This window comes from Liolophura sinensis, chromosome 1 (assembly GCF_032854445.1).
Source record: "Liolophura sinensis isolate JHLJ2023 chromosome 1, CUHK_Ljap_v2, whole genome shotgun sequence".
NCBI lineage: Eukaryota > Metazoa > Mollusca > Polyplacophora > Chitonida > Chitonidae > Liolophura > Liolophura sinensis.
Window position 1 is genome coordinate 79,635,536 of NC_088295.1, and position 26,246 is coordinate 79,661,781.

Genomic DNA, 26,246 nt, shown 5'->3' on the forward strand with positions numbered 1-26,246 from the left:
TAGATACTAGTAGCTGGGAGAACCACGGAAAGTCTACCCCGTGAAGTCAGTGAGGCTATTATGGCTTAGTGGATAGAGAGACAATGTACCCCTGTCCCTCAGCCACAGCTGGCTAATCTTTTGAACTTTTGTCTGTACCAAAAACTTTTTTCGAACAAAAATATTGGACTGGCTTAAACAAATATATAATATAATCGTTTACTAGCAAGAAGACGGAGTTGACATTGACAACGCGAACGCGGGAATCTTTAAGATTTTATTCGACCAAAAAGAAATTTTCCAAAATTTGAATTGAATTCTATAAGGAATCGATTACTCATATTCGTACAATTTCTACCTAATGTATTAATTTACCCTTGTGAAAAAAGTATCAGACACGGCACATGTACCAGATTGTGATGAAAGGAAGGCTGTAAATGAGTGTGGTGCTGGCGCTGAGGAATCCCGCTCTCCCATACCCCGGGCAGCTGTCATCCCAACCTCCCTGATCACCCGCTTCAGCATTCCGTTCCTTTAACCACATGATAAGTGGCTCGAAATAATCCAACATAGGCTGGGCGTCCATCTTTGTCTGCCCTGTGAAGACCTGCATGGCGTCCTGCCACGGTTCGGACGAACCCATTCTCAACACGTCACTGAAGCAAGAGAAACGAGGAAGAGGATGGAAATTCACACAACGGTAATGAACAGAGGGTGGTTTAAAATGATTTGTCTAAACCATAATCTGCGCAGATTATCAATACCCCCGGTGACAAATTAAAGTGAACCATCACAAGTAATGTACAAAATTAAAGATCGATCGTACGGGTATTACTTTTTGCTTGATATTACACTATCTGACTCTGTGTATGACAGAATTTAACTCTGAAAAAAGGCTTCCAGCAATGCGAGCTTCGAACCAAAGACGTTCTGAGGAAGCACAGACACTACTTCTGGAAATGATCTGAAACCAGACCAGTCCCGGCCCAGGCTATTCAGTAGCCTGATTTGACGTAAGTCATGAGACATCAGTATGTCACTACCGAGCTAACAATGTACCGCTTTCAGTTGGTTTTTGGTTGATAAAAGACATGGACGCATTTCCAAGATTGATATTTGATGGATAAGAAGAAGGGAAAACGCGTTTATGATTGGACAAAATCAGATCAAAATGGTTGATGGACAGAAAGAACAGAAAACACCGGCGTGCTAGGTGCAGAATGGAATACTTCGAAAACCAGAGATGTATGATATGTCCACGTCCATGAAAGCTGCGGTTAAACAATTAATCCTGCATGCAGTGTGTATAGATTTTGTTTATTTAATATATTTGATTGCTTCATTGTTTTACTGCCCTATTCAAGAATGTTCCACTTATACGATTGCGGTGATTTCAATGTGAGATGGTTTCGGAGTGTCCGGGGTAATAATACATCGACCTTCAATCGTCCCTTCCTCTCCGGCCGTATGTGACAGGGCCTGCAGCAACCTGCGGATGGTCGTGGGTTTCCCTCGGGCTCTGCCCGGTTTCCGCCCACCATAATACTGGCCGCCATCGTATAAGTGAAATATTCTTGAGTACGGCGTAAAACACAATTCAAATAAATAAATAAATACAATTGTTCAGCTACAAGCAAACCTTCCCAAATGTGAATTAGGCCATATTGGTTGAGGCGATCTCCTGAGAACATTATGTAAGACCACACAAGAGTCTCCTCCTTGCGATTAAGTCCGTATGAATAATGTACGCCGGAAAATTCAGAGAATATTACTGAACCGACAATGTCGCTTTATAGCCATCCTACTAGGGACTTAGCTTCAAATATCAGGAATCTTTTTTTCCCTTTTCTTGAGGAATTCCTCTCGAAAATGTATCTCTCTCTGCTACCAGAACATGTATTGACGAATAAGACGAAACACATTTTGTTACAGATTCAACGATAGTCTCACCTCAGTAGATCTCCAGCTTGTTGAGACATGTAAATGTCACATTTATATAGTGGACCGGTTTGGTTGGCCTTCGCACACAGAGCTTTATGGAATTGGAACTGTATTATAGTACTGACAAAATACCTGCAAAGGAATAAAAGGCACGCGGATAGATTACCAATCTGAGTGATGAAAATGATTGATTGATAAAGGTGACAATGAACAATTGTTTCAAAGCGATTGCATGTACCTCACGTATAATAATAAACGTCATCATTAAATCGGAAGCTCATATATGTCCACAGACCCCCATTAGTTTTCCAAAAGCGACAATGTTAACGTTTAGCGCTGTAGCTCGGTCCCAAACATTCCGTGGCCAATAAGCTTTGGTGCACACCTGGCCCAGCCTGTGAGAAAGAAGCCATAAAAATCTTGACATAGGTTGACCGTCAAAATCTGGACCTTTCCATGCCGGCAACTGAAAGGGGTGCCTAGCAACACCAAGGGGACGTTACTCGCAGCCTGATCACCACCTGTCTCCTTGTTTCAAGCTTTCATCATTAAAACTCATACCTGCCCAAAGCTTAGACAATTCTATCATTTTGATACCAAGCATGCACCTGTACACCAAAAACGGCAGGCTGGCAGCAAAAAAAAAAAAAAAAAGACTTTGCACCATAAAATACACAGAATTACATTTGTAATTCGTAATTACAAGTTGTAATGGGGGATCTGTGTCCATATTAACATTTAACTAAACTATTCGCTTTCGACAGAGGTCTCGGTCAACCGTATTGTGATGTGAAATAGTAAAATGGAGTTATCTCCCCTCGTTCAATTTAACTTCAGATATGCTACACTGTATACTAGATCTACCAAATCGCATTATTTCCATTTATAAGACTGAATGTGTATCACTATAATATGTGTCGATGACCTCTGACTTGTAACCAACTAATATACTATCAAGATAAGACTTGGAATGAAGGTGTGTATCGATACTGTATACAAAGGTGTGTATCGATACTGTATACAAAGGTGTGTATCGATACTGTATACAAAGGTGTGTATCGATTCTGTATACATAGAGCCATACGCAAATATTAACACCTTTCTACTCACCTGATGTAGGGTGTGTTTGCGGGGATGTGGTATTTAGCCCCCGGGTCGAAATCATTCTCTGTCCTCTGGACGGGCGGAGAGATACCCTGGTACTTACATCTGTGGGTAGGTAAATACAGGAAGGGTGACAGATAACTAATGAGTTAAAGGGTACCTTAACTTAACACCTTAATAAATGCAAACTAGCGTAGATCCCATCAATACTCTCCAAGTAAATAGCTTAATTACTGTTTGGTCCTATTTCTAGGATAAGAAACATTGCCTGGCGATTACTGGAGAAACACGTCCAGGAAGAATCAAATCGTTAGGATTCATCGGGTTCAGTACAGATTTGTAAAAAATTTAGCAACAATGTTGACATTTATTCATATACGGAACGATGTACAATTGGCATACACAGACTTTGCTCTGTTACTACCTCAGTTGCCACCACTTGTCATTGTAGTTGGAGGCTGTTGTTTCTCCTTTGAACACACTCCATCGCCACTGATCAATTAGGTAGCCGAATGGCAGAAAGGCGATTTTGTCTAAGGCCATAGACATCAAGTAATTGGTGTAATATTCTGTCATTGAAAAAAGTAACATTAATTACATAGTTTCATGAACGATCTAACACAACAGAAGTACAAATGCGTGTGGACATATGAAATTCCTCTTGTCGATCGCAGTCTGTGGATGGCTAAATGCTGTGAAAGTCTTGCCAATTCTACTCTACTGGTTGTCTCTAAATATACATGTACAGCGCTCATTTTGATAATGGTGTTAAATAGTTGTTAGTGAAGCGTACATCACTGCCTTCTTTTATTCATGTAACAATTAACATTATCCATGATAAAGGCTGCGAAGGCTTTAGAAATACAGAATGCATTTTAACAGTACAATCGACAGTTTGGCGGAAGTGTCAGTTACTGAGGAGACACTGAGGTCGGTGGGCAATCCAGTTTTTTAGACCTATTAAACTGACCGTCATGGTATAATTAATAAAATTATTGAATATGTCATAAAAGTAGAATTAAAATAACTAAGTAGCTAAACAAACAAACGATCATTGAAAATGCTTCTAGCTGTCTGCTCACCTGTGGAATGGATATTTTCTATTTGTGACACTTTTGTGTGCATGCTTCTAGTTGTCTGCTGACCTGGGGAATGGACATTTTCTATTTGTGACACTTTTGTGTACATTCTTCTAGCTGTCTGCTCTCCAGGGAAATGTACATTTTCTATTTCTGAAACTTTTGTGTACATGCTTCTAGCTGTCTGCTGACCTGGGAAATGTACATTTTCTATTTGTGAACACTTTTGTGTATATGCTTCCAGCTGTCTACTGACCTGGGGAATGGATATTTTCTATTTGTGACACTTTTGTGTACACGCTTCTAGCTGTCTGCTGACCTGGGAAATGGACATCTTCTAATTCTGACACTTTTGTGTACATGTTTCTAGCTTTCTGCTGACCTGAGGAATGGACATTTTCTATTTGTGACACTTTTGTGTATATGTTTCTAGCTTTCTGCTGACCTGGGAAATGGGCATTTTCTATTTGTGAACACTTTTGAGTACATGCTTCTAGCTTTCTGCTGACCTGGGGAAAGGACATATTCTATTTTCTATTCTATTTGTGTACATGCTTCATTTTGTATTTTGTATTTGTGACACTTTTGTCTACATGTTTCTAGTTGTCTGCTCTCCTGGGGAATGGACATTTTCTATTTGTGACACTTTGGACATTTTCTATTTGTGACACTTTTTGTACATGCTTATAGCTGTCTGCTGACCTGGGAAATGTACATCTTCTCTTTGTGACACTTTGGGTATATGTTTCTGGCTTTCTGCTGACCTGGGGAATGGACATCTTCTATTTGTGACACTTTTGTGTATATGTTTCTAGCTGTCTGCTCACCTGGGAAATGGACATTTTCTAATTGTGAACACTTTTGAGTACATGCTTCCAGCTGTCTGCTCTCCTGGGGAATGGACATTTTCTATTTGTGACACTTTGGACATTTTCTATTTGTGACACTTTTGTGTACACGCTTCTAGCTGTCTGCTGACTTGAGGATTGGACATTTTCTATGTGTGACACTTTTATGTACATGAACTTAAAACAGATTGTGACGAGACGCATTACATCCATAAGCCAAAAAAATCAGTCTAGATTCACCATTTGCCATTCTCTGAGGAGTAACTACAGAGGAACAAAATGTGCAGCAGGCTGAACAAAAAAACAATCCATATTCGCTAATCAAATCAAATTTTCTGTATTTGCCAAGAATAGCTCAAATTATTGCCTTTCAGTGAATATCATTTACAGTGCTGACATGGTTCTAAACAGTGCTAACATGGTTCTAAGGTTTGACATAAACTATAAAGCTACCGCTTTATAAACATTAAGAACTTTATTACTGATTTCAAACGATAACAGGAGTACAAACAAGGCTGATATTTTGGATTTGCATAAGATTAGGTTGCACTGATGGATATTTTGCCAAAAATCCGTGGTATAGTCTTTTTAAGATTTTTCTACACTTATGTGATGACGAACAATAATGTACTGTAATGTCAAGTACGCTAATGTAGGGAACTTGTGACTCACCTTCGTCCTCTGTCGCGTTCTGCAAGAGTCCAATCTGTTGGAGGTGCGTGGGGGTACTCACAGACAGAGCTAACACGTCTCCGATAGCCTCGTGAAAACCTATAACGTAATCATTCATTGTAGTCATTATTGATGCTTGTAAAAGATTTTGCTTGATCGCGAATAGACAGTATTACATGCGCTGGTCAGGGTCAATGTGGCCAGGAAAGGGAAACCACTGCTCTTGGGTAGGTACCTGACAAACCTCCTGTACGAAATTTATAGTTGTGCTCGTCACTATTGAGACTGTAGTACACGATATTTGCGGTATGGTGTTTGATGAACGATCTGATAGAAGAAAGACACAGAAGGCCAACAGACCTGGGTTAGCTCCTTCCCTGAAGGGCATGGGCTGGTCGCTGTACTGCATGTAATACTGAATGTGACCCATTTCATGGTGGACGGTGACCAGGTCTTGCATTGTCACGTCAGTGCACATTTTAATCCTGAGTAAGAAACAACAAGTGTTGTAACGTAAAAGAATACAGGGGTTCGTAGAAAAGGATGACAACACAATGGCATAAGGCATCACAATGGCAGAATGGCATACTTATCAACTTTTGCTACGGGGGGGGGGGGGCGGTTGTGGAATATTATGCTGGTTGTATTCTTGAAGGTAAAATGAAACTAAAACCCAGTGCACAAATATATATACTCGATGATCTCATTTCCGACACAAGGATTCAAATTTGTCATACATAACAAACACCCACATGAATGGTATAATTCCTTACGTACTGTTCAGACAATGCTATTTAAATAAACAAAATGTTTGTGTCAAAGCCACCAGGAATTCCACAGCATCTGAAGTCGGGTTATACGGAAGCAAAAGATCAATAGATATATAAAATGAAGTCTGTCAAATAGGGTGGATTTTATATTCATTGGAATATCAATACACTGAAAATAAACTGTATAAAATAATTTCCTTCTTGATGGTGTTGATGAGAAAATCAAGCAATGAAACGCTCTATATATGATAACCTTGTTATAAAAAGCTTTCTGGTGTGGAGAAGAGATACAAGAAAAACAAACGTTCTTAATTTTTACATCTTTATGTTCCATTGCAGTTAAGATGTTCTAATGTCTCCAGGAACAACATATCAGTTATGAGAACGGAAGCTTACAACTGTATAGATGGAATTGAAGATGTAGAAATTGAGAAAGTTTCCTTCTGATAACATTTACATACAGTTGGACTGAAGGATTATTCTGTAGCCCGGGTTACATGTACCTAAAGTCTGAACCGTTGAAGAAGTCCCAGGCTGAGGCATGGCACACTACCTGTCGCCCATCATCTGGGCGCTCAATCATCGAGTTGTTCCAGAACTCCGCAGTCATCGGCATCAGGCCTAGCGATGTGAAGAATCCTTCTGCTGTTTGAAACATTTTGAGGGGCGTGTAGTTCTGAGAAGGATAAAGCCAACAAGATTGTTGTAGTAAGAATGTAACATTTGTTCTTCCTGTCACATTATGTGATGGCATGCACTGAAAGTCTTTAAGCTGTAGATTTCTTTGCTTAAGTTTTGGATTTGCCTTCTAAACCACACCACGATGGCCTATAATCAGACTACCAGTACTATAATGAGACAAGAAACAAGTAATCTTCAATCGTCAATTTTTTTGGTCAAAAATCTCAGATTCAACGATGGCAGGCTCCTACATGTTGAGCTAACACGTTAGCCACTAGCTCACGAAGTTTTAATGAAAATTTGGCCATAATCAAGGTAACATTAAAAAATTATGAACTGTGACTTCGCAGTTTTATAATTCTTATATACAGCTGATATGAATATCATGACGTCACGAAACAAATAAGATCCTTCAAGAGAAAAGCTGATTTCTATTGTTTCTGATCGGAAGACATTGCCAGAGCCAAAGTGAAATTTTCACCAATGTTGATGCAGGTAGAATTAAAACGGCGATAGGAACTTTAATCTCCCTTTTTCTCACAGATATCTGCATGTATATTCATAAAATCGTCGAAAAGTTGTGCGTTGGTTGGAATGGAATCTCAGGAGATTTATCAGTGATAATACTTCCCGCTCATTAATATTTTTCACATAGGTACATTTAGATTGAATGTTGGACGAAAATAGCATTACATATATTATTGAGGATTGTGACATTAACTGAGTACAGACCTTTTTTTTCATTTCGTCAGTCACATCCACGCTTTGTAAATCATAGGGCTCCACCATTGACAGGATATTCGTCCAATCCTGAGCCCACATATTTCCTACCAGTTGACAAAAGAGTGAGGCAACATATTTATGCTTTAGATATGCCGACAAGTATTGTTAGATCCAAACACATCAACATCTTTGACACAGTCAAGTAAAGTGGTATTGAAGGTTTGAAAATGGATAATCAGGTACCTTTCACAAATCAAGATGGCCATGCATGGAGTTGCGTTTCAAAAATGTATGTGAGGTGTTAGATAAGATCTACACTTTTATAAACTTGTGTTGTCAGGAATGAAACTTTTGTTAAAAAAAACAAGATATGGTATGTACAATGAATTTTATCTTACAAGTTGTCGTGAAAATAATATAATAAAAGAAAAGAAAAAAATTAAAGAATTTTGGAGGTGATATTTTACTAGAAACTGACTTTTTGAGATCTGACTTTCACCTAAGGTATGGATATAAGTATAAGCGTCAAGTCCGACATTCATATACCATTCGCAGTCCGTAAAAGGCGTTCCAAGTCGATAATCGCACGATCCATTTCCAAAACAACGCTTAACACTAACTATGTTGAGTAACTTACCAAGTAGATGAGCAGGTATATGGCCCGTCGTGGGGAAATTCTCGGGGCTGTACGTTTTCTTAAGCTCCCTCCTCACGTACTGATGAAGGCTGGTGTAAAACGGAAGGACTTTCTGCCACAAACCTTCAACATCCTTCTCAAATTCGTCACTCTCGTACCAGGATTTCCACCAAGCACCGGTGTCGACAAACCCTGCAAATTAAAGGTAAGTAAAAAAAGTAAATTACCAACGCTCCTGTCAGTTCTCTTTTCCAATGTACTCTGGACTTGCAGACTCGCCAAAACAATGGAAAACAGGGCAAAAAGCTATTTTGTACTGGAAACGTAAAATAACAATTAAGATTATAAAGGCTGGTATAGGTTATTCTGAACAGTAATTCTGCAAAATATGTGTAATCGCCCTGACATCGTTTGTATTATTACAGTCCAGTAAGTTTGGCCAAAAAGTGCGGACATTTTGTTTTCAGCGAGGACAAATCTTGAGAAAGATTTGCATCTTTAGCATTAGATTGCATATTTTTCATTTTACCATTCGCCTTGATGGCTTCATTACTAAGAGACACGAATTCTTCATAAGTTTTTCTCATTTTCTTCCCCGAAGCATCCCTCCAACCTTTCCAGGCATTTAGAAGTTCGTCATATTCCCGAGAGGTGGCCATCAGGCGAGTTAACCCTACATTGCAAAGAAATACAGAGAAACTTAGAACAATGCATCAACGGTGCTTTGTTTTGTAGCAATTTTAGATAACAGTGGCTGGAGCACTGTGGCCATTATTGATAACTACACGTACATCATATCCAGGCTAAGCATCTTGTCTTTATATTAACAGTTAAAGGGTACACAGTCTAGGGCTGACGACTCAGCCATGTTGGACGACTCCATCATTGATGAAGGAGTCTAGGTTGGTTTACTCATTAATAAAGCGTTTAGATGATGCTAATATTATCGGTGATTATATCTCCTGTGGTTACCCATTGATTGCATTATTATATCCACTGATGATGTTATGATAATCAATTTATCCATATGGTTGGTCATTATTTGGGTACTCAAGAGTCATTCATATTTACGACAGACACTGCATGGCCTTCGCCCTGCAGGTACCTCGCAATTCTGCTTAAAACTGTATTTATTTTCGATCACTTTCCATCGTTGTAACGCTATTTGCTGAGGTCGTACACCATAGATTCCTTATCTTTTCTATAAAACCTGGTACAACGGCTGTCGGGGCGATGAAAAGCAGCCATTGAGCCGCATAGGTGGTCTTAAAGATCACATGCTTTTACACACCAATATATATGGCATACACATTGGGAACGCTCACTGAAAATCTAAACTTCACATGTGCCACAGTTCATTAATCACTTTGTGAAGGCCGACGGTTTGTTCTGGGTTGCTTCAGCCATGACACAGTCCACTGAGGTATAATTTGAATGTTCTTCAGTACACGGTTAAACACCAATCAATCAATCAATTGATCAATCAGTCAAATAACCGACCAAGCAATACATCAATCTCCCATAGAATGTTGGTCTCATTCATGCCAAATATAGTGATGAAGAGCGTTTTATAGTTTACACAGCATTACCGGGTTCCAAATGCATGACGTCTCCACTGATGTTGACCGTGGCCTGGCTGTAGATGCCCTCCATTCTGGCCAAACTTTGCGCCAGCTGTCAATATATCAAGGTCATCGCTTAATTACATACTTTGTTACGAAACCCCGTCTTTAAACATTGTGTTATATTTTTTTAAAATGAATAGTCCACTTGAGAGCAGTCACATTTACTGTCATTCACTGTGAAGGATTTTGCTGGGTTTGGAGATATCGGTTTTCACGCCATTCGAAATTCGTCATTTGTACTCCATTTTCTGTACAGGGCACTTTGTGAGCTTGTGTTTTACCACTTGTTGTTTTTTTTTTTTCGAGACGTTATTTTAGAGTTTGTGTCGCTCATTGTCTCTTTGTGCGATTACGTACATTTCATCCCAGTTTACCCTGAAAGTGACTTTGTATATATTTCTGAGGTAACATACATCTACAGTTCGGCATCACAGACGCTACTTGGCAATCCGCCCGCCCTGAGAAGTTGCACATTCACAGGCAGTGTGGGAATAACGACTTTTCGGACTGAGAAATATTCACAGGCAGTGTTGGAATAACGACTTATCGGACTGAGATATATATATATATATATATATATATATATATATATATATATATATATATATATATATATATATATATATATATATATATATATATATATATATATATACAATAATATATGTATATTATTGTCGGTTGTATTATATGTCTATTTTCTTAAAATATATGTATTAAAGTCTATTGCTGATCTGAGAGTTAATCATGTGAGAGTCATCTGACTCTCATCTTTACTCTCCAATAGTGGTACCCTTACAACTTCTAATGATTCGTATGTGACAATCGTTTATGGCACGATGTGTTAATGTAATAAAAATTAATAAATGATATATCAGTGACTTAATCATATAATACAAACCCTGTTATGTGGTGTTTTGAACCATTTCTTTCTACCCTCAAACCGTACACATTAGACAGGTCAGCTTAAGCAAACGTTTTCTGAAGTCTATATATCGCGCTTAGGAAAAATTGGTTGGCATCATATGTAAACAATTCATAAGTTGTATCCTTTATTACATGCAAACGTATATCCTGTAAGATCCGCTCCTAGGGCAATATGACACTTTTATCGTGACAGAGAGGAAATAAAATTAATAAGAAACTCCGATGCAAAGCGAAGACTATACATATACATACTTGTTCTTGTTTTTGCTCATCCTGCAGGGCAGACGTGCCAACGTCTCTGATTTTGTTGAACAGTCGTTTTAATGTTTGATTCTGGAAATTCGCTGAATCAAACTTGGATGCATTTACACTTGCGGCTTTTTGAAACTGAGAAAATTTCAAACTTGCCGCTACCTGAAAGAAAAACGTCAAGATTGGTTATAATCAAAATAGCACGTTTTAAAGAAAATGACAACGGTATCAAGTAGTTCTGCTCAAATATATCCACTCACAATATCTATTTTGACATTCTGGCTGAATCGGTCGTTTAAGGTCTATCAAAGTAGATTCGTGTGAAAAGGATATTCATCTACATAAATTTTTACTAATTTACTTACGCTAGGCATTAATTTGTCTAAATTATTAGTAAATTCATAATAAGACCCAAGCATCCAACATCATTAGAAATATACAGCCTACGTAATAGTGGATGTTATACCAGTCAAGAGGCAATGCTTGCGTGATAACAGATATGTATATCTCACCACTAATCTACTTAATCAAACTAGGCAACCACCATATACGTCACTGTGCGACACCAAGTCATCCCTCAAACGACAACCCCACACGACATCAAGACAAACCCCATTTATACCGCTGCTCAACACCGCGTTAAAGGAGAAGAAAACTTTTTAAAATGACACTATGGGCTGAAAGGAGCCCATATTTTCTATCTGGTGGTGTCTGCTGCATAATTTTGCGGTTTTTCCTCGCCATACACATAAAGCCTGGAAACGGCAAAGCTGGCATAAATCGCTGAGTCCATCGTCCTCCATCTTTAACACCCTGTAATTTATGCAGGGGGTGTGTTGTCTCTCAGCCAATGAGAGTCGTTAAAACTGCCGGCTTGTTCGTGTAAACTCGGAGCCTACGTCCAACATTCCGGTCTCCCGATCGTCAAGCGGAAAACGAACTGTACTGTTCGCTGCCTTCTGGGAACAAGAGTTCTACCGGAAATGCACGAACTGCACTTCTGCAATTTCCGGCGGCAATTCTCCTCCTAACGCAGAAGATTTCAGGACTAGTTCTTACGCAAAATGGAGTCGCCCACAGCGGATTTTGGCGCTGACTTTATTTATAATTTACCAACTTGAGGTACATATTAGAATTTTTTACGGCATGCACCTGCGAAGAAATGCCTACCCTTTCCAATCGTATTTGTTTCATATTTAAATTTTCTTCTCCTTTAACCCTAAGCAACAACCCTGTACGACACCAAGTCAAACCCCATTTATGCTCCTTTTCTGTACACCGAGTCATCCGCGAGACACCTCTTCATGCGATATCAAATCAAACTCCATTTATGACGCTCTACACCGAGTTAACCAAAAGCGACACCATACAACACAAAATCATCTCAAGCGATTCACCTATATACGCAACCAGTCATTCCAAGCGATACCCCTGTATACGACACCAAGTCAAACTGCATTCATACCTTTGTACAGCACCAAGTCAAACCTCATTCATGCCTCTGTACAACACCAAATCATTCCAAGCACTACCCCTATGTACGGCTCCAAGTCACCCAAAGTGACACCCCTATATACAACACAAAATCATCTCAAGCGATACCCCTGTATACGACACTAAGTCAAACCTCATTCATGCCTCTGTACAACACCAAATCATTCCAAGCACTACCCCTATGTACGGCTCCAAGTCACCCAAAGTGACACCTCTATATACAACACAAAATCATCTCAAGCGATACCCCTGTATACGACACCAAGTCAAACCTCATTCATGCCTCTGTACAACACCAAATCATTCCAAGCACTACCCCTATGTACGGCTCCAAGTCATCCAAAGTGACACCTCTATATACAACACAAAATCATCTCAAGCGATACCCCTGTATACGACACTAAGTCAAACCTCATTCATGCCTCTGTACAACACCAAATCATTCCAAACACTACCCCTATGTACGGCTCCAAGTCATCCAAAGTGACACTCCTATATACAACACAAAATCATCTTAAGCGATACCCCTGTATACGACACCAAGTCAAACCTCATTCATGCCTCTGTAGAACACCAAATCATTCCAAGCACTACCCCTATGTACGGCTCCAAGTCACCCAAAGTGACTCCCCTATATACAACACAAAATCATCTCAAGCGATACCCTATATACGGCAACAAGTCGTATACCCCTGTATGGGACATAAAATCATCTCATTTATATACAACACAAAATTATACCCATATATACGGCAACAAGTCAACCGAAGCGATACCCCTATATACGACACCAAGTCAAACCCCATTTATGCCTCTGTACAACACCAAATCATTCCAAGCGATACCCTTATATACAACACCAAGCCAGCCATCCCAAGCGATACCCTACATATGACACCACGTCGAACCTCATTCATGTCTCTTCATTCCAAATTCTATCCAACGCCTTCTCCCTAAGTCCCTTCAGTTGTAATTTGAGCATAGTTCTCGTCTAACTATTAGTATGTACAAAGTGTCCAAAGTCCCTGGTACTCTGCTTCATAACTGTGTTTAATTCCGCTTAACCCGATCGTCTTGAAGTATATCTCCATGTTGGATATTTGAACTGTTGCAGTCTAAGTGCAGTTGAGATACATGTTTTGATTATTCACTGCTTACAAATTAGCATCGTAAACAAATTAGACACTGACTTCATTCATTCTACTAGAACATTCCTTGCGTCTTTCCAACATCGTTGGGGACTATTGACTGCTTTTCTGTCTTACTTTCGTACCTCATGTATTTTCCTTGGTTGCATGTGTTGAACGTTGTTTATGGGAATATGCATTACGATTATTGACCAGGAAAGTCCACTCTGGTTGACGGTTTGAATGTCTGTTTTGATTGCTAGATGCAGATGTGCAACTTAGGACACCAATCAAAACCCACAGACATCATCCCCAAGAAACACATCAAACCCCTGTCATGCCGATAGTGAGTTCATCCCAAAGTGTCAACATTTTAAACGAGACATCGATTTAAAATTTGACTATTATCAAAGATAAAGTGAACACGTTTCTAATGTTAGTGTACTTATACGTGTAATAATAAAAATGTAATAATAAAAATGTAATAATAAAAGTGATCGTGAAAGGCTTGTGGTTCGCGGGGCACACAAGGTCCGCGCTCAATTCGTTTCTCTGATCATTGGCGGAGTCTTGATGGTATACGTGAGACCCTTTAAACAGTCGTACTTTTCTTGTATATGATACAATTAAAGACGTACAGCATAGAGAGTAAAGCATACAGAGCAGTGACAACTGTGTTATAGCTGGCAAATCACACCTAACCGGTGAAAAACGGCTTCTTGTCAATTTACCTCACCTTGAGTTTTATTCTAACTGTTCATGTAAATACCTAAATAGTAGCAAATTACACGTCCCATAGCACCACAGTTTAAGCAGAATTGGGTAAAAACAATGCAGTGATGTTCTCATCACATTTAACATACACTAGCATTAAAACAATGTAAAGGGCATCGGGGATGACCACTTGTCTCCTTTAAAAGATTTTAAAAGAGGAAGTTGTAACTTCCTCTCCTGTCGTTCAGCATGAAGGGGATAGTGCAACGACTGGTTGACCCGTATCAGTATAATGGCTCGGGCGGGGCGGCTTACTTGCCTTCGGTAAGTCGTCTCAGTGAAGCAGCACTAAATAAAAGAGCGGTGGAAATCCGTCCTGCAACAAGGAGGCACATTACACGTACATGCACCCTAATGAGTCCTTCGTCGTCATATGACTGAAAAATTGTTGAGTACGACGGTAAACCCCAAGGACTCAATCACTCATATGATATATAACTCAAACACACAACTTAAACATAGCTCCAGCACTGCAGTTTTATTGTTATGTCTACGTCTTTCCATTCTGCTAACGGTATTCATAGTACAAAGGTAAACTTTCTCCCAACACTGAGGCCTGCTATGTTGGCGTGCTTCAACCGCCTGGTAAAACATTTAGTTATCGGCCAGCTTGAAATAAGCACTTCTGATAAGAGCTTGGCTGATAAAGCTATCTCACTGCTAAGAACTAAAACCGACATTTGTTTAATTTGTCGATAACGTCATCTGTATAGATAAAACACTTCGATCGGCCGTGCAGCTGCAGGTTATTTTAATAAACGTAGCAACCTGCAGAAGGTCGTTTGTTTCCCCCGGGGGTCTGCTTAATTTCCTCCAACCATAGTGCTGGCCACCGTCGTATATTTCCATGAGTTATTTATGTCCCCATCGTAAATTAACTGACCTCGCGTTTTAATGTCAGTATGCGTAAGCTGATATTTGTACATATGTATACTTACATAGAATGTTATCTTACTGTGCAACATCCAATTAAAATAATTAATAGTAATTCACAACAAAACTCCGCTGCATGCCACTATTTGTAATTTTAAATACGCCATACCAGTCAATATTTGTGACGCAGACATGTTTTTGTGAAATGTCCGACTTAGTGGTGTAGTTACGGTTTTCAATTTGTAATTTAGTAAAGAATGGCAACTCTTGTCTTTAATCAATGTTCCCCTTTTCATTTCGATCTCTTAATTCACCTATCTATTTCACTTCCATAGCCGTGAACCATGTAATCGAACTTCGTCTTCAAACAGCTAAGATGTCACACTTTTGATAAAAATAATGGATTCCAAATGCCTAATTCTTTTCTAAATCCACTCAGAATGTTATCCAACGCTTTTTAAACACAGAGAGATTTTGATAAAGTTTGATTAATAATCTAGGAGGCAGTGGACATTGCCCAGTGACTGTGATAAATGACAGGAGAACATACCCTGTTGACAGAAAATCAGTATGCAATTCGAGATTCAGATAAAATTAAAGCGCGAATTTACGTCATCTAACGCCTTGTCGTCTTTATTCACCTTCTTTTTGTATGGGAGTTAGAACTAGGATAGCTACCTACATGCATTAGGAAAGCGTGGTAGATCATTATGTTAACGACATAGTGAGAAATCATTGACAACGCGAGTATCGGGTCACATCGCAAACGTTTGCCATGCATGTACGACAGTTCATTTACACAACGTGTTCAACTTTATTTTGTTCGCGACTCGAGGTAGTCAGGCCACACCGACTCGATCTTGACCGACACACGCGACCCACACACGGGAAAGTTGATAGGCTCTCCGACTTGCTGATGGTGTCTCGCGGCATTATTTACACTGTGTTTCTATTCATGTGGCGACATCTTCTGATTTCGTCATAACCTTTATCTTCTGTTACTGTCAACACATTTTACACCAAAGAGCTAGGCTGGGTGAAGGCGATACATCATTTTGAGTAATTCTAAACCAATGACGTGTAATGTATTGCTGTTAATATCAATGTTTAATATTACTAATTAATTCAGTTTTAAGCCGTGGTGCTAGGAGGCGTAAAAGTTTCTACTATTTAAGTATTAATAAAATCAGTTAGAATGGAGTAAATAGACAAGAGGCCAAATTTACCTGTGGCTATTAGACAACTATCACATTGTCGGCGCTCTGGTTTTACTCTTCTTGCTGCAGTGTGATCATGTCTGCCACAGATCAAGTAGGCACTAAAACGGAAATACTGGAGAATTTTGGCCAAAAAGGCCAGCGCAAATGCAATTAGAATTTTTTTGAATAGTCCAAATTATTGCAGTTCACAATATACTAGCTTTATCTGTGCACTTTTCACCGCTCAAAATCGGAAATATATTTCCTAAAATAACTCTGATCGCATTTGAACTTTTTCAAACTTTGATGATTTTAATGATGATTTTAACAGTATGAATACCACAGGTACGAGTCGGATATTTAGCGAAAGATTTTTGTTCAGAAATCTATATATATATATATATATTAAACTTACCTGTGCCTGTTCGTTCTCCGGGGTCAGGTCAGTGTTGTATGCCCAGGAAGCCAGCACGTTCTCATTGGTGGCCACTTCCGCCAAAACGTTGTATTCCTCCGCATATCTCTCCGCCTGGGCCTCATCCTCAATAAGAGAGGAATCTGCAGATATGAGGGTACAGAGCCCGAGGAACAAAATTACCCAGGGGCACTCCATTCTTACCTCACTGTCAGTCGGTTGTCAAAGAACTGTGAAATTACACTCGCTTATACGGCCACCTCTCTCGAGCCCGTCGAGAAGAGCAAAGAGCGAATTGACGGCGATAACACGCGATATAGGACCATATGACACCTTCACTTAACCTAATATCAGATGTGCAAATCCTCTGCTTCGCAATGATATAAATGTAAAATGCTAACAACTATTTATCACACCTGCACTAATAATTTGCTTACATACACGGTGTCCAGTTTACTAATGTACTTACACAAGCAGTCAATAGGTTAAGACCGAACCAGGCTGTATATACACCAGGATGGCTGGACCCATAACTGTGTCAAACGCCCACTGAGACAACAACGTGACCCACATTCTGAAGGATATATAACATCTTTAATGTTGAACATGTTTGGTATAAAATATCACGTCGAACCAGCTATCATAAGACTTCTTAAATGTACCAAGTAGTTTTCTAGAACTTTCCTCGTAAATATCGGTCTATGTCTATCCACAGCATTAAGACTGCGTCATTTTCAAAGCTTGACAGTTACGAAGAAATGGATTCAGGACGTTTCGTGTAAATAATCCCGAATGGGAACTTGTCGAGTATTGAGTCATCTTATCTGATGCAATGACAGTATGTTTGACCTGCTGTACGGAATGTTTCTCCATGTGTAATAAAGACCTCGATGCAAGCATCAGGCCCTTGTCAAATGATGTCGCTTGCTCTAATCAAAATGTAGCCGCTTAGGCTACGACTTTAAGTCAGGATGTTTGTCAAGTAGATCAGCGGTTTATTCCGGACAATCTAGTTTCCCACAAATCTGACTGCCGTTATGGTGTAAAATTGTTAGGCACACCATTAAACATCAATCAGTCAGTGCAGTTACTGTGTGTTATACCCTAAGTAACTCATGATACACAGCTTCACCAATGATATATACTGGTTGTACAAGAGGACCTGTATAATGATGGATGTCACTTAAGTCTTTTAACTCTCCAGAGGCTCGTGATTCTGAAAATTAACAGACGAGAGTGATATCCATCGTAACACAGGGACTCAAGATACATAATCTGTCTCTCGCGCTACACAAATTTAACCCTTTTTTGGTCGTTTTTATACTGAACCGCGGAAGGGATACAGTTGTAATAATTCTTGTTTTTTGGCCGTCGAAAAAAGAGAATTTATTAACTAATATTTTTTCACGGGGGAAAGTAATACTTTCCTCCGTGTTAGTGATCTGGTCAGAAGTGGAGTTATTTAGAATGTAGCGTGCCCATTAGTTCACTAAGTCAGAGGAAAATACTTTACCCCGAGTTAGAAGAATTGTCCCCTACTTAGCCAATCTATCACAAAACACCGCTAGGGGTCGTAAGTCCGTAATACCCGTGTAACGATTATCTCCCCTTGACTGAGAGACTCGCCAACAACTGTGTGTGAGTGCTTCATGTAATCAGAATACAGTGTCCTATCATATGGTCCGATCAACTCCCATAATCTTGTTATTCATATTCATTCGGTAATGACAACCCACAAACATTATTTAGTCGTTCTGAATATGCTATATTTCCTTAATTATACATTTATGCCTCTCTTTTTCTATCATGCGTATCTACATCCTAAGGCCTACCTAGCTGACCTTGTCATTATATTTACGTTAGACCTGAGTCAAAATACATATAAATAAGCTTATCTCTGATAGTAGAATCTATCTAACAAGGACGTATATCAACAATGATGCAGTATGAAAGCTGCTCTGGGTCCGGAAGCAAGCGGTCATGCCACTGGCTAATTAACACGGGGATAAATCAGCCAACTCGGGGTAAAGTACTTTCCTCCAAAATAGTGAACCAATGGGCATGCTGCATTATAAATAACGCCACTTCTGATTGGATCACGTAAAAAATTTTAATTAATACATTCTCTCTCTTTTTTTTGGCCGTCGAAAAATGGAGAATAAAGAAACTAAATCAGCTAACTCCGGACAAAGTACTTCTCAAAGTACGACTAAGTGACCAATGAGAAACTATTATTTCAAATATTAGCATTTTGATTGGTTTATTAAATACTTTCCCCGAGTTAGCAGAATAGTTTTTTATTCTCCTTTTTTTCGACGGCCAAATAAATAAGAATTACAAAACTATCTCCCTTTCGCCGTTGCGTATTTTTAACATCTACGGATCGTTAAGAAGCGATGTCATTTTAAAGTTTTCAGTTTTAAACCATAGACCTCGAGTTCCCCTCAGACAATCCTGAGTGAGCAAGATGTTCGTTTAAATTCTCTCTGCTGATTATCACATCATCATGGTAACTCAAGAAGATGTCCCACTGGAAGCCCTTAAAAACCACTTGCCCTTTGATAGGTTCCAGGTCCATAACACAAACCAAATGGCATGCGGGTATACTCAGACAGGCTAAATTTCGTTATGAAAACTGTCTTCTGCTTGTCTCGCTCGTCAACGTCGATTTGGTGCTACGCACACATCAGGTCTAGTCGAAAGCAAGGTTGACCCACTAAGTGAATCTAAGCACTCATCTATCTTGGGCAACAGATATGTATCCTTTACCATTAGATCGTTGACTTTTCGATAATTCATTCACCATCTCACACCTCCATCCTTCGTGCGAACAAAAACCACGGAGTAGGCCCATTCGGATTTAGACGGCACATTGACGCCGGCATTTAGCAATTTTCTTAAATGACCTTCCTCCTCCCTTTGAAAGCCCAGTGGTGACCGTCTAACGGGTTGTTTACAGGCACGAGCTTCTTATGTGTCTGTGCGATGCTTTCTTGCTTGGAAATGACCCATTACACTGTTGGAGGTGGTTGCCTTTACGAGTGATTTCAAACTCTTCCTTACTTGGAAGGAAGTTCCGTTTTTGGCTTTTTGAATTTAAGGTGCCCTTAAGTCAATTTGCGCGATGGCCCGAGGAGCTTGCATAATACTACTGGCACTTCTGACACTCGAGTTGACGACATTGTGCCTGTTTCTGTTCCCAGAGCAGAAGCAAACAGGCATGATGTTCCTGTAGCTAATTGGATTCAAGGTTATACACGGAGCGAAATTGAACAGGCGCTGTTGGGTGATACAGACTTGAGCTCTGTATATTAATGGGTGTTGAGAATTTCCAGGCAAAGACAACATCGCAATAGAAGGCTCTGCTTGGTTGAACAAGGAGATTGAGAATAGTTGCGGGATGTAACTTTCAGAAGTGTGGGGAGAGTTACGAGGAGAAACTGATTCTAATGTGTCGAGTTGTCCCTATAATCAGCTAATCACTCCTGAACCTCCCCAACCAAAAGCGATCGATGACAACCGCACAAATTCACAAAATAAATACATTTGCGAGGCTACACCCACTGTGGTCGCCATCTCGTTCTGACAGTCGTACATACAATCACGTGATGGACAAAAATATGACCATTGAAGGGAGATAATACCTATAGCAATCACATAGTAACACTAGGCAGTCCAGTCGCCCATTTGGCTGGTTCCCTCCCATGACGTCAGATGGCGCTAATCGTTCGTTCTCGCAATTGATCAAAATGGTGGCAGACGGCTTACGGCCACAGTCAGCATAGTTTCGAAAATGTATTTATTTTGTGAATTTGTGGGGTTGTCATGGATCGTTTTTTGGGTTCTGCGAGGCCCAGAAGAGGTTTATGATTATGGGGACCACTCGGTTGACATCGAATTACGATTGGGAAGATTTAATGCAACTGTGAAGATGCGATAAAGGTGGCTTACCGTCGATCCGACACATTAGGAGCAGTTTCTCCCCGCAACTCTCCCAACACTTCGTGTTGCTTGATGTGAGAGTTACATTCCGCAACTATATTGAGAACGGCGTCTTGTTTGATGAGTGAATTGAATACAGATAGAATAAACGGTCACTGTAGCCGATGGATCCTAATGTCTTGAGGCCCACCATCACTGAAGTGTTTCACTGCCCACCATACTCTAGGGTGTATCAGGGTGTATCCAGTACACTTTAAAAGGTGAAGAACAAGTTTTTACACTTTTTGTTAGACAGTGTGGCTCACCGGAAAAGAATTCCAAGACGTCAAGCACCACAAATGTTTTATTGTAGTGCTGATTTGAACCGACTTCACATCGACATTCCTGTTCCCTTCCCAGAATCTAACTTTGGAAATAAGTACGTGCTAGCTGCTGTAGATCAGTTCACAAAATGGATGGAGGTCTACCCAATCCCTGGCCACCACTCGAAAGCTGCCGAGACACTTGTGAATGTGTTCTTTACCATTTTTGGTGTTCCGTTAAAGATCCACGGGGAGCAATTTTGAAGCGGCACTTTTCCAGGATATACGCAAGCTATTCCATATCACCAAAACCCGGACCACAGTCTGTGCAGAAGTACATTCCATACCTCCAATGGATACACACCAAACAGGCTTATACGATGCTGTTTTCCATATGTAGAGATGTTCAGGAATGACCTCCGCTGAGAAAGTTTAGAAGAACTGTTTCCTACTGGAAACCTCAGATGGTCCGGAAGACGGACGAGGCACAACACAGAACTCGGACACTGGTAAGAAATCGCCGGGTGAACAACAGAATGGAGAAGGCAGTATCGACGCTATGTACGAGGATCAAACATTCTCTGTCGCCATCGATAAAAACAACAACAGCAAACTCAGTATCTACTGCAGATCAGAAGACACAATCGGGAAGGCTTGTGAAGTCACGAAACGTGCTTTGTGAACTGTTTTTAATTTTTATTATAGCGCTGAATCCGCATTATTTGAACGAAATCTCGATCTTCTTCCTCAGTGTTAATGTTGTTAATTCTTACCATCCTCTTTGCTTATTACCGTTACTTGTGTGGTAAGTGGTACACATTCATACATCGTTTTTATTGAAATGACATTATCACACTTTTGGTTTGTCTTAAACTTAGTTCTTTGGTTCCTTAGTTGACATTAGCGTCTTACCAGTTGAAGTTTACAAATGTTCTATTTGAGAGGACTCAAATATTTGATAACGGGTGACTGCGTAACAAGATAACGCTATTGGTATCCGTATACCCCTCCTCAGTCTGGTATAGACTCTTCCTACACAAGTTCCACTCAGACCGCGCGGTACCGCCAGACGTCTCCGTTGTATTGTTGTATGTAGCCTAACGGTCAAGTATTGCACTCCCACGTGTATACAATAAACCTTTGCCTCTCTGCAATCAGTATTTCTAGATTTATTTATTTCCTTGTTTCATTGTTTTATTTATTTATTTGGTGTTTTACGCCGTACTCAAGAATATTTCACTTATAGGACGGCGGCCAGCATTATGGTGGGAGGAAACCGGGCAGAGCCCAGGGAAAACCCAAGACCATCCGCAGGTTGTTGACAGACCTTCCCACTTACATCGGGAGAGGAAGCCAGCATGAGCTGAACATTTCTAGATTGATATTCCTTTGTTAATAGATGTAAACCTTGGATTGTCAAGCAGTTCCCGTGATAATATGGCACCATTTCATCTCGCTGATACACTGTGTCATGGTATAAGCTGTTTGAAATGGTGTACACTACCACAGGCAGTTTTAGCGATGACATAACGTACATGTAAATTCGGCTAAAATAATATATTTATCATCATGAATATGTAGCTCACAGCTGTATTTTCTTCAGAAATCAAGTTATATTCCACGCAGTGTTATATGTGATATTAAACTTCATTCTTTGATCCACACCTTATTCATATTATTCTGACAAAGCTGTCATTGTAAATAATGAATAAAATATTGTACAGTGATATTGCTCTGGTGAAAGATGAAAAGGGTAACATTTACCTAACTTCACTGTGCAATAAATTATACTTATGATAGTAGATCAGCACTGGATCTAAATCAATTTATAATTATTTTCCTATAATAAGTCTATACAAACAGATCAGAATTATTTACAAAATATACGGTTTTTTAAGTACTTTGTAACCGATCGACATTGTATTACAAAAATCACCTATGGTCCATGACAGTTACGAAGCTACTCAGGTAAATGAGATCGCCGTCATTAAGCTATCGTTTTTAACTTTGCATATTTTTCCTTGATTGGTATTAATCAAAGCCAATACTATAACAACCCTCTTGTAATTAAACTATCGTATAAAAATATTGTACTGTTATATATCAAAGGTAGGCGATATGGAAAATTTCCAGGAGCTTTGAGCGAAGGAATTTTATCAGATCGCGTCTATATGTTTGAATTTTGAAGAATTACTTGACTTTATTATTAAATGAAAATTATGCAATGTATATGGTCAAAGTATCGCAGACACATGAGGGACATGCGAGGGCTTACGGTGGACACCTTCCAGCATAGTCGTGGCACTCACTGGAACTCAAAGTCCCACTGTCATCCTGATGACAAGAAGACAGCCCAAGAGTATAGCTGTGGACACTGACACAGATGTGGATGAGGCTCGAGTGAGATCCGGGCACTTTTCGTCCCAGCCCTTCTTATCGCCAGCTTTCTCATTCTCCGCTTTCAGCCAGTCTGTCAGTGGCTGGAAATAGTCCATCAATGGCTGCGCATTCATTTTTCGACTTCCGGTCATCATTTCCATTGCATCTGGCCAAGGCTTAGAAGATCCCAAGCTTAGTACTTGCCTGAAACCAACGTGAATACTTTTATTTACTTTAAGCACTTCTAAACGCTTGTCAAACTATTATAAATATATCGGAATTCTTGTCACACCACTTACATGAAATATAGGACCTGCTCACTTATCCGAACAATTTCTTAACTAAATAATATAACTATGAGTACATGAGGAAAGTATGTAGGGAAATGAATCTTTCATGGTAAATTTTAGCTGAAGCCGGAAAACGGAACGTCAGACACTGATATAGTAGTGTCTAGATCAACCCTTACTGTAGCATGATTTTGCCAAATATCTTTCTTTTTGCAAATACCGTCATGTCATGAAATCTGATACGATATTACGGACTCTTCTTCAACTTACGCCAGTTTATTTCCGGCTTCCTTTGACCTGTAGATGTCACATTCGTGCAGCGGTACAGACCCTTGCCCGGCCTCTTCACACAGAGCTTTGTGGAACTGGAACTGTATGACAAAACTCACGAAATATCTGTGGATGTAAACAACGTGAAGATAATAACCCTGTTCAGTTGAGTACTGAATTCAACACTGGATGGTTAATTTTATTGTTAAGTTTTGCCAGAGGCCTAAATATCGAAGATTTATGCAACATTGTGAAGGCACTTTCGGAAACAAAGCAGGCTCTGAAAGAAAATAGTTACCGCCTCTCATCACAGTTCTGATATTTTCGCAGCAAACAAACCTGAAAGCTGGAAGAAGTAACTATCCGATATAACACAGACACGAAAATCTTTTTTAAGAAAGTTGCATTCGTGAGCCATTATCTTAAAAAACCCTGTAAGAAAGTTGTTTCGACAAGTTGTGTAATGGAGCACACATAGTTTCCAGCCTAAAATGTACATAATTTATTAACGTTTTTGAATACAATAATACTCTGACAATGTGAAGTAGATTTGAGATCTAAATCTAGATGTAATGTCACATCTCACCTAATATATGGTGTATTTCCAGGGATATGGAACTTGGCACCTGGGTCAAAATCGTCTTCTGTCCGTTGTATCGGGGGAGAAACGCCCTGGTATTTACACCTATAGGAACAATGTCAAAATTACGATGGATTAGTTATGGAAAATGAATTGGATTATCTCCATATACAATTTCTACAATTTCTTAAGAAATGCTTTAATTCAATTTCCTGATAACACATATATCTAATGATGCATAGTATATATATATATATATATATATATATATATATATATATATATATATATATATATATATATATATATATATATATATATATATATATATATATAATCCTCCAGATTTTGTCACGTTATTTTTCTCACATCATCAATAGCATCATATTTGATCAATATATCATCAGTATGTACCGGTATTGTTTATTTCAGGTGTGTTTTCAGTAACATGGCGGCCACGATATTGCTGAAATATTTCCGACGTGGCGTTCAGTCATATTCATTCATTCAGCCGGTAGTTTCATAGCCGTTGAGTCGTACCTGAGTTCCCACCATTTCTGGTTGTAGCTAGCAGATGGTGTAGCACCACTGAATACCGACCAGCGCCACTGATCCATCAGGTAGCCGAAAGGTAGGAAGGCAATCTTCTCAAGAGCCATGCTCAGCAGGAAGTTTATATCGCTTTCTATAACAAACATCATGTAGATGAATTTATTTTCACAAGTAGACTCTACAGCTGTCTCTCTGTGTCCACCTAAAGTACGCAAGCATCGAGTAACATTACGCTCAGTATTCACCTACATCCGGGCAACATGTGATTCCTGCGGCACCTTGTTATCTTGTATGAAAGGTTAAACATACCAGCGATTTTTGTATCTTACCTAACCTTTTACACAGAGTGAGGGTCCGATCCAAGGAACATAACTGCCGTACATTTAATGACCTACCTTTCAGTAATATCTGAATGCCCGAGATTCGCTATCTTTGTAACCGTTACTCTAACGGTTTTCATTACAATTCGATAAAGCACATCTTTCCATTACACCTTACTACCGAGAAATACATGTTCAGAAACGGAAAATGTCTTCTCTGTCCATGGGGGTCAGGCGATTAACAGACTATTTGACGTACTTATTATTCGTAAAAAATAAAAATGAACAAAGAATGGTAGCATTGTATATTGTAATGTAATGTTCCTAACCTTCATCCTCTGTTACGTTGTCCAGTAAGCCAATCTCCTTCAGGTGTTTCGGGGTGCTGACTGACAGGGCCAGCACATCTCCCACAGCCTCGTGAAAACCTGAAATAACACAATTACACCAGGCTTTTCTATATGTATCACGTGCGCCAGTGATATGACTTT

General features: G+C 39.5%; 1 protein-coding gene across 1 annotated transcript in view; it reads right to left on the reverse strand.

Moving 5' to 3' along the window:
* Positions 1-214: 214 nt before the first annotated feature.
* The window catches only part of LOC135464482 (angiotensin-converting enzyme-like), a 40,232-nt gene continuing 14,200 nt past the window's right edge, over positions 215-26,246 (reverse strand). The window contains exons 9-26 of the mRNA XM_064741910.1: positions 26,085-26,183; positions 25,424-25,568; positions 24,890-24,988; positions 24,304-24,429; positions 23,692-23,947; positions 17,121-17,333; positions 11,239-11,400; positions 10,024-10,108; positions 8,964-9,107; positions 8,435-8,626; positions 7,807-7,901; positions 6,897-7,069; positions 5,984-6,108; positions 5,624-5,722; positions 3,449-3,593; positions 3,031-3,129; positions 1,930-2,052; positions 215-635 (exon numbers count right to left, since the gene is read on the reverse strand). Of these exons, the coding sequence (XP_064597980.1) occupies positions 371-635; positions 1,930-2,052; positions 3,031-3,129; positions 3,449-3,593; positions 5,624-5,722; positions 5,984-6,108; positions 6,897-7,069; positions 7,807-7,901; positions 8,435-8,626; positions 8,964-9,107; positions 10,024-10,108; positions 11,239-11,400; positions 17,121-17,333; positions 23,692-23,947; positions 24,304-24,429; positions 24,890-24,988; positions 25,424-25,568; positions 26,085-26,183 (2,645 nt within the window). The 3' untranslated portion in view covers positions 215-370. The remainder of the gene's footprint in view (positions 636-1,929; positions 2,053-3,030; positions 3,130-3,448; positions 3,594-5,623; positions 5,723-5,983; positions 6,109-6,896; positions 7,070-7,806; positions 7,902-8,434; positions 8,627-8,963; positions 9,108-10,023; positions 10,109-11,238; positions 11,401-17,120; positions 17,334-23,691; positions 23,948-24,303; positions 24,430-24,889; positions 24,989-25,423; positions 25,569-26,084; positions 26,184-26,246) is intronic.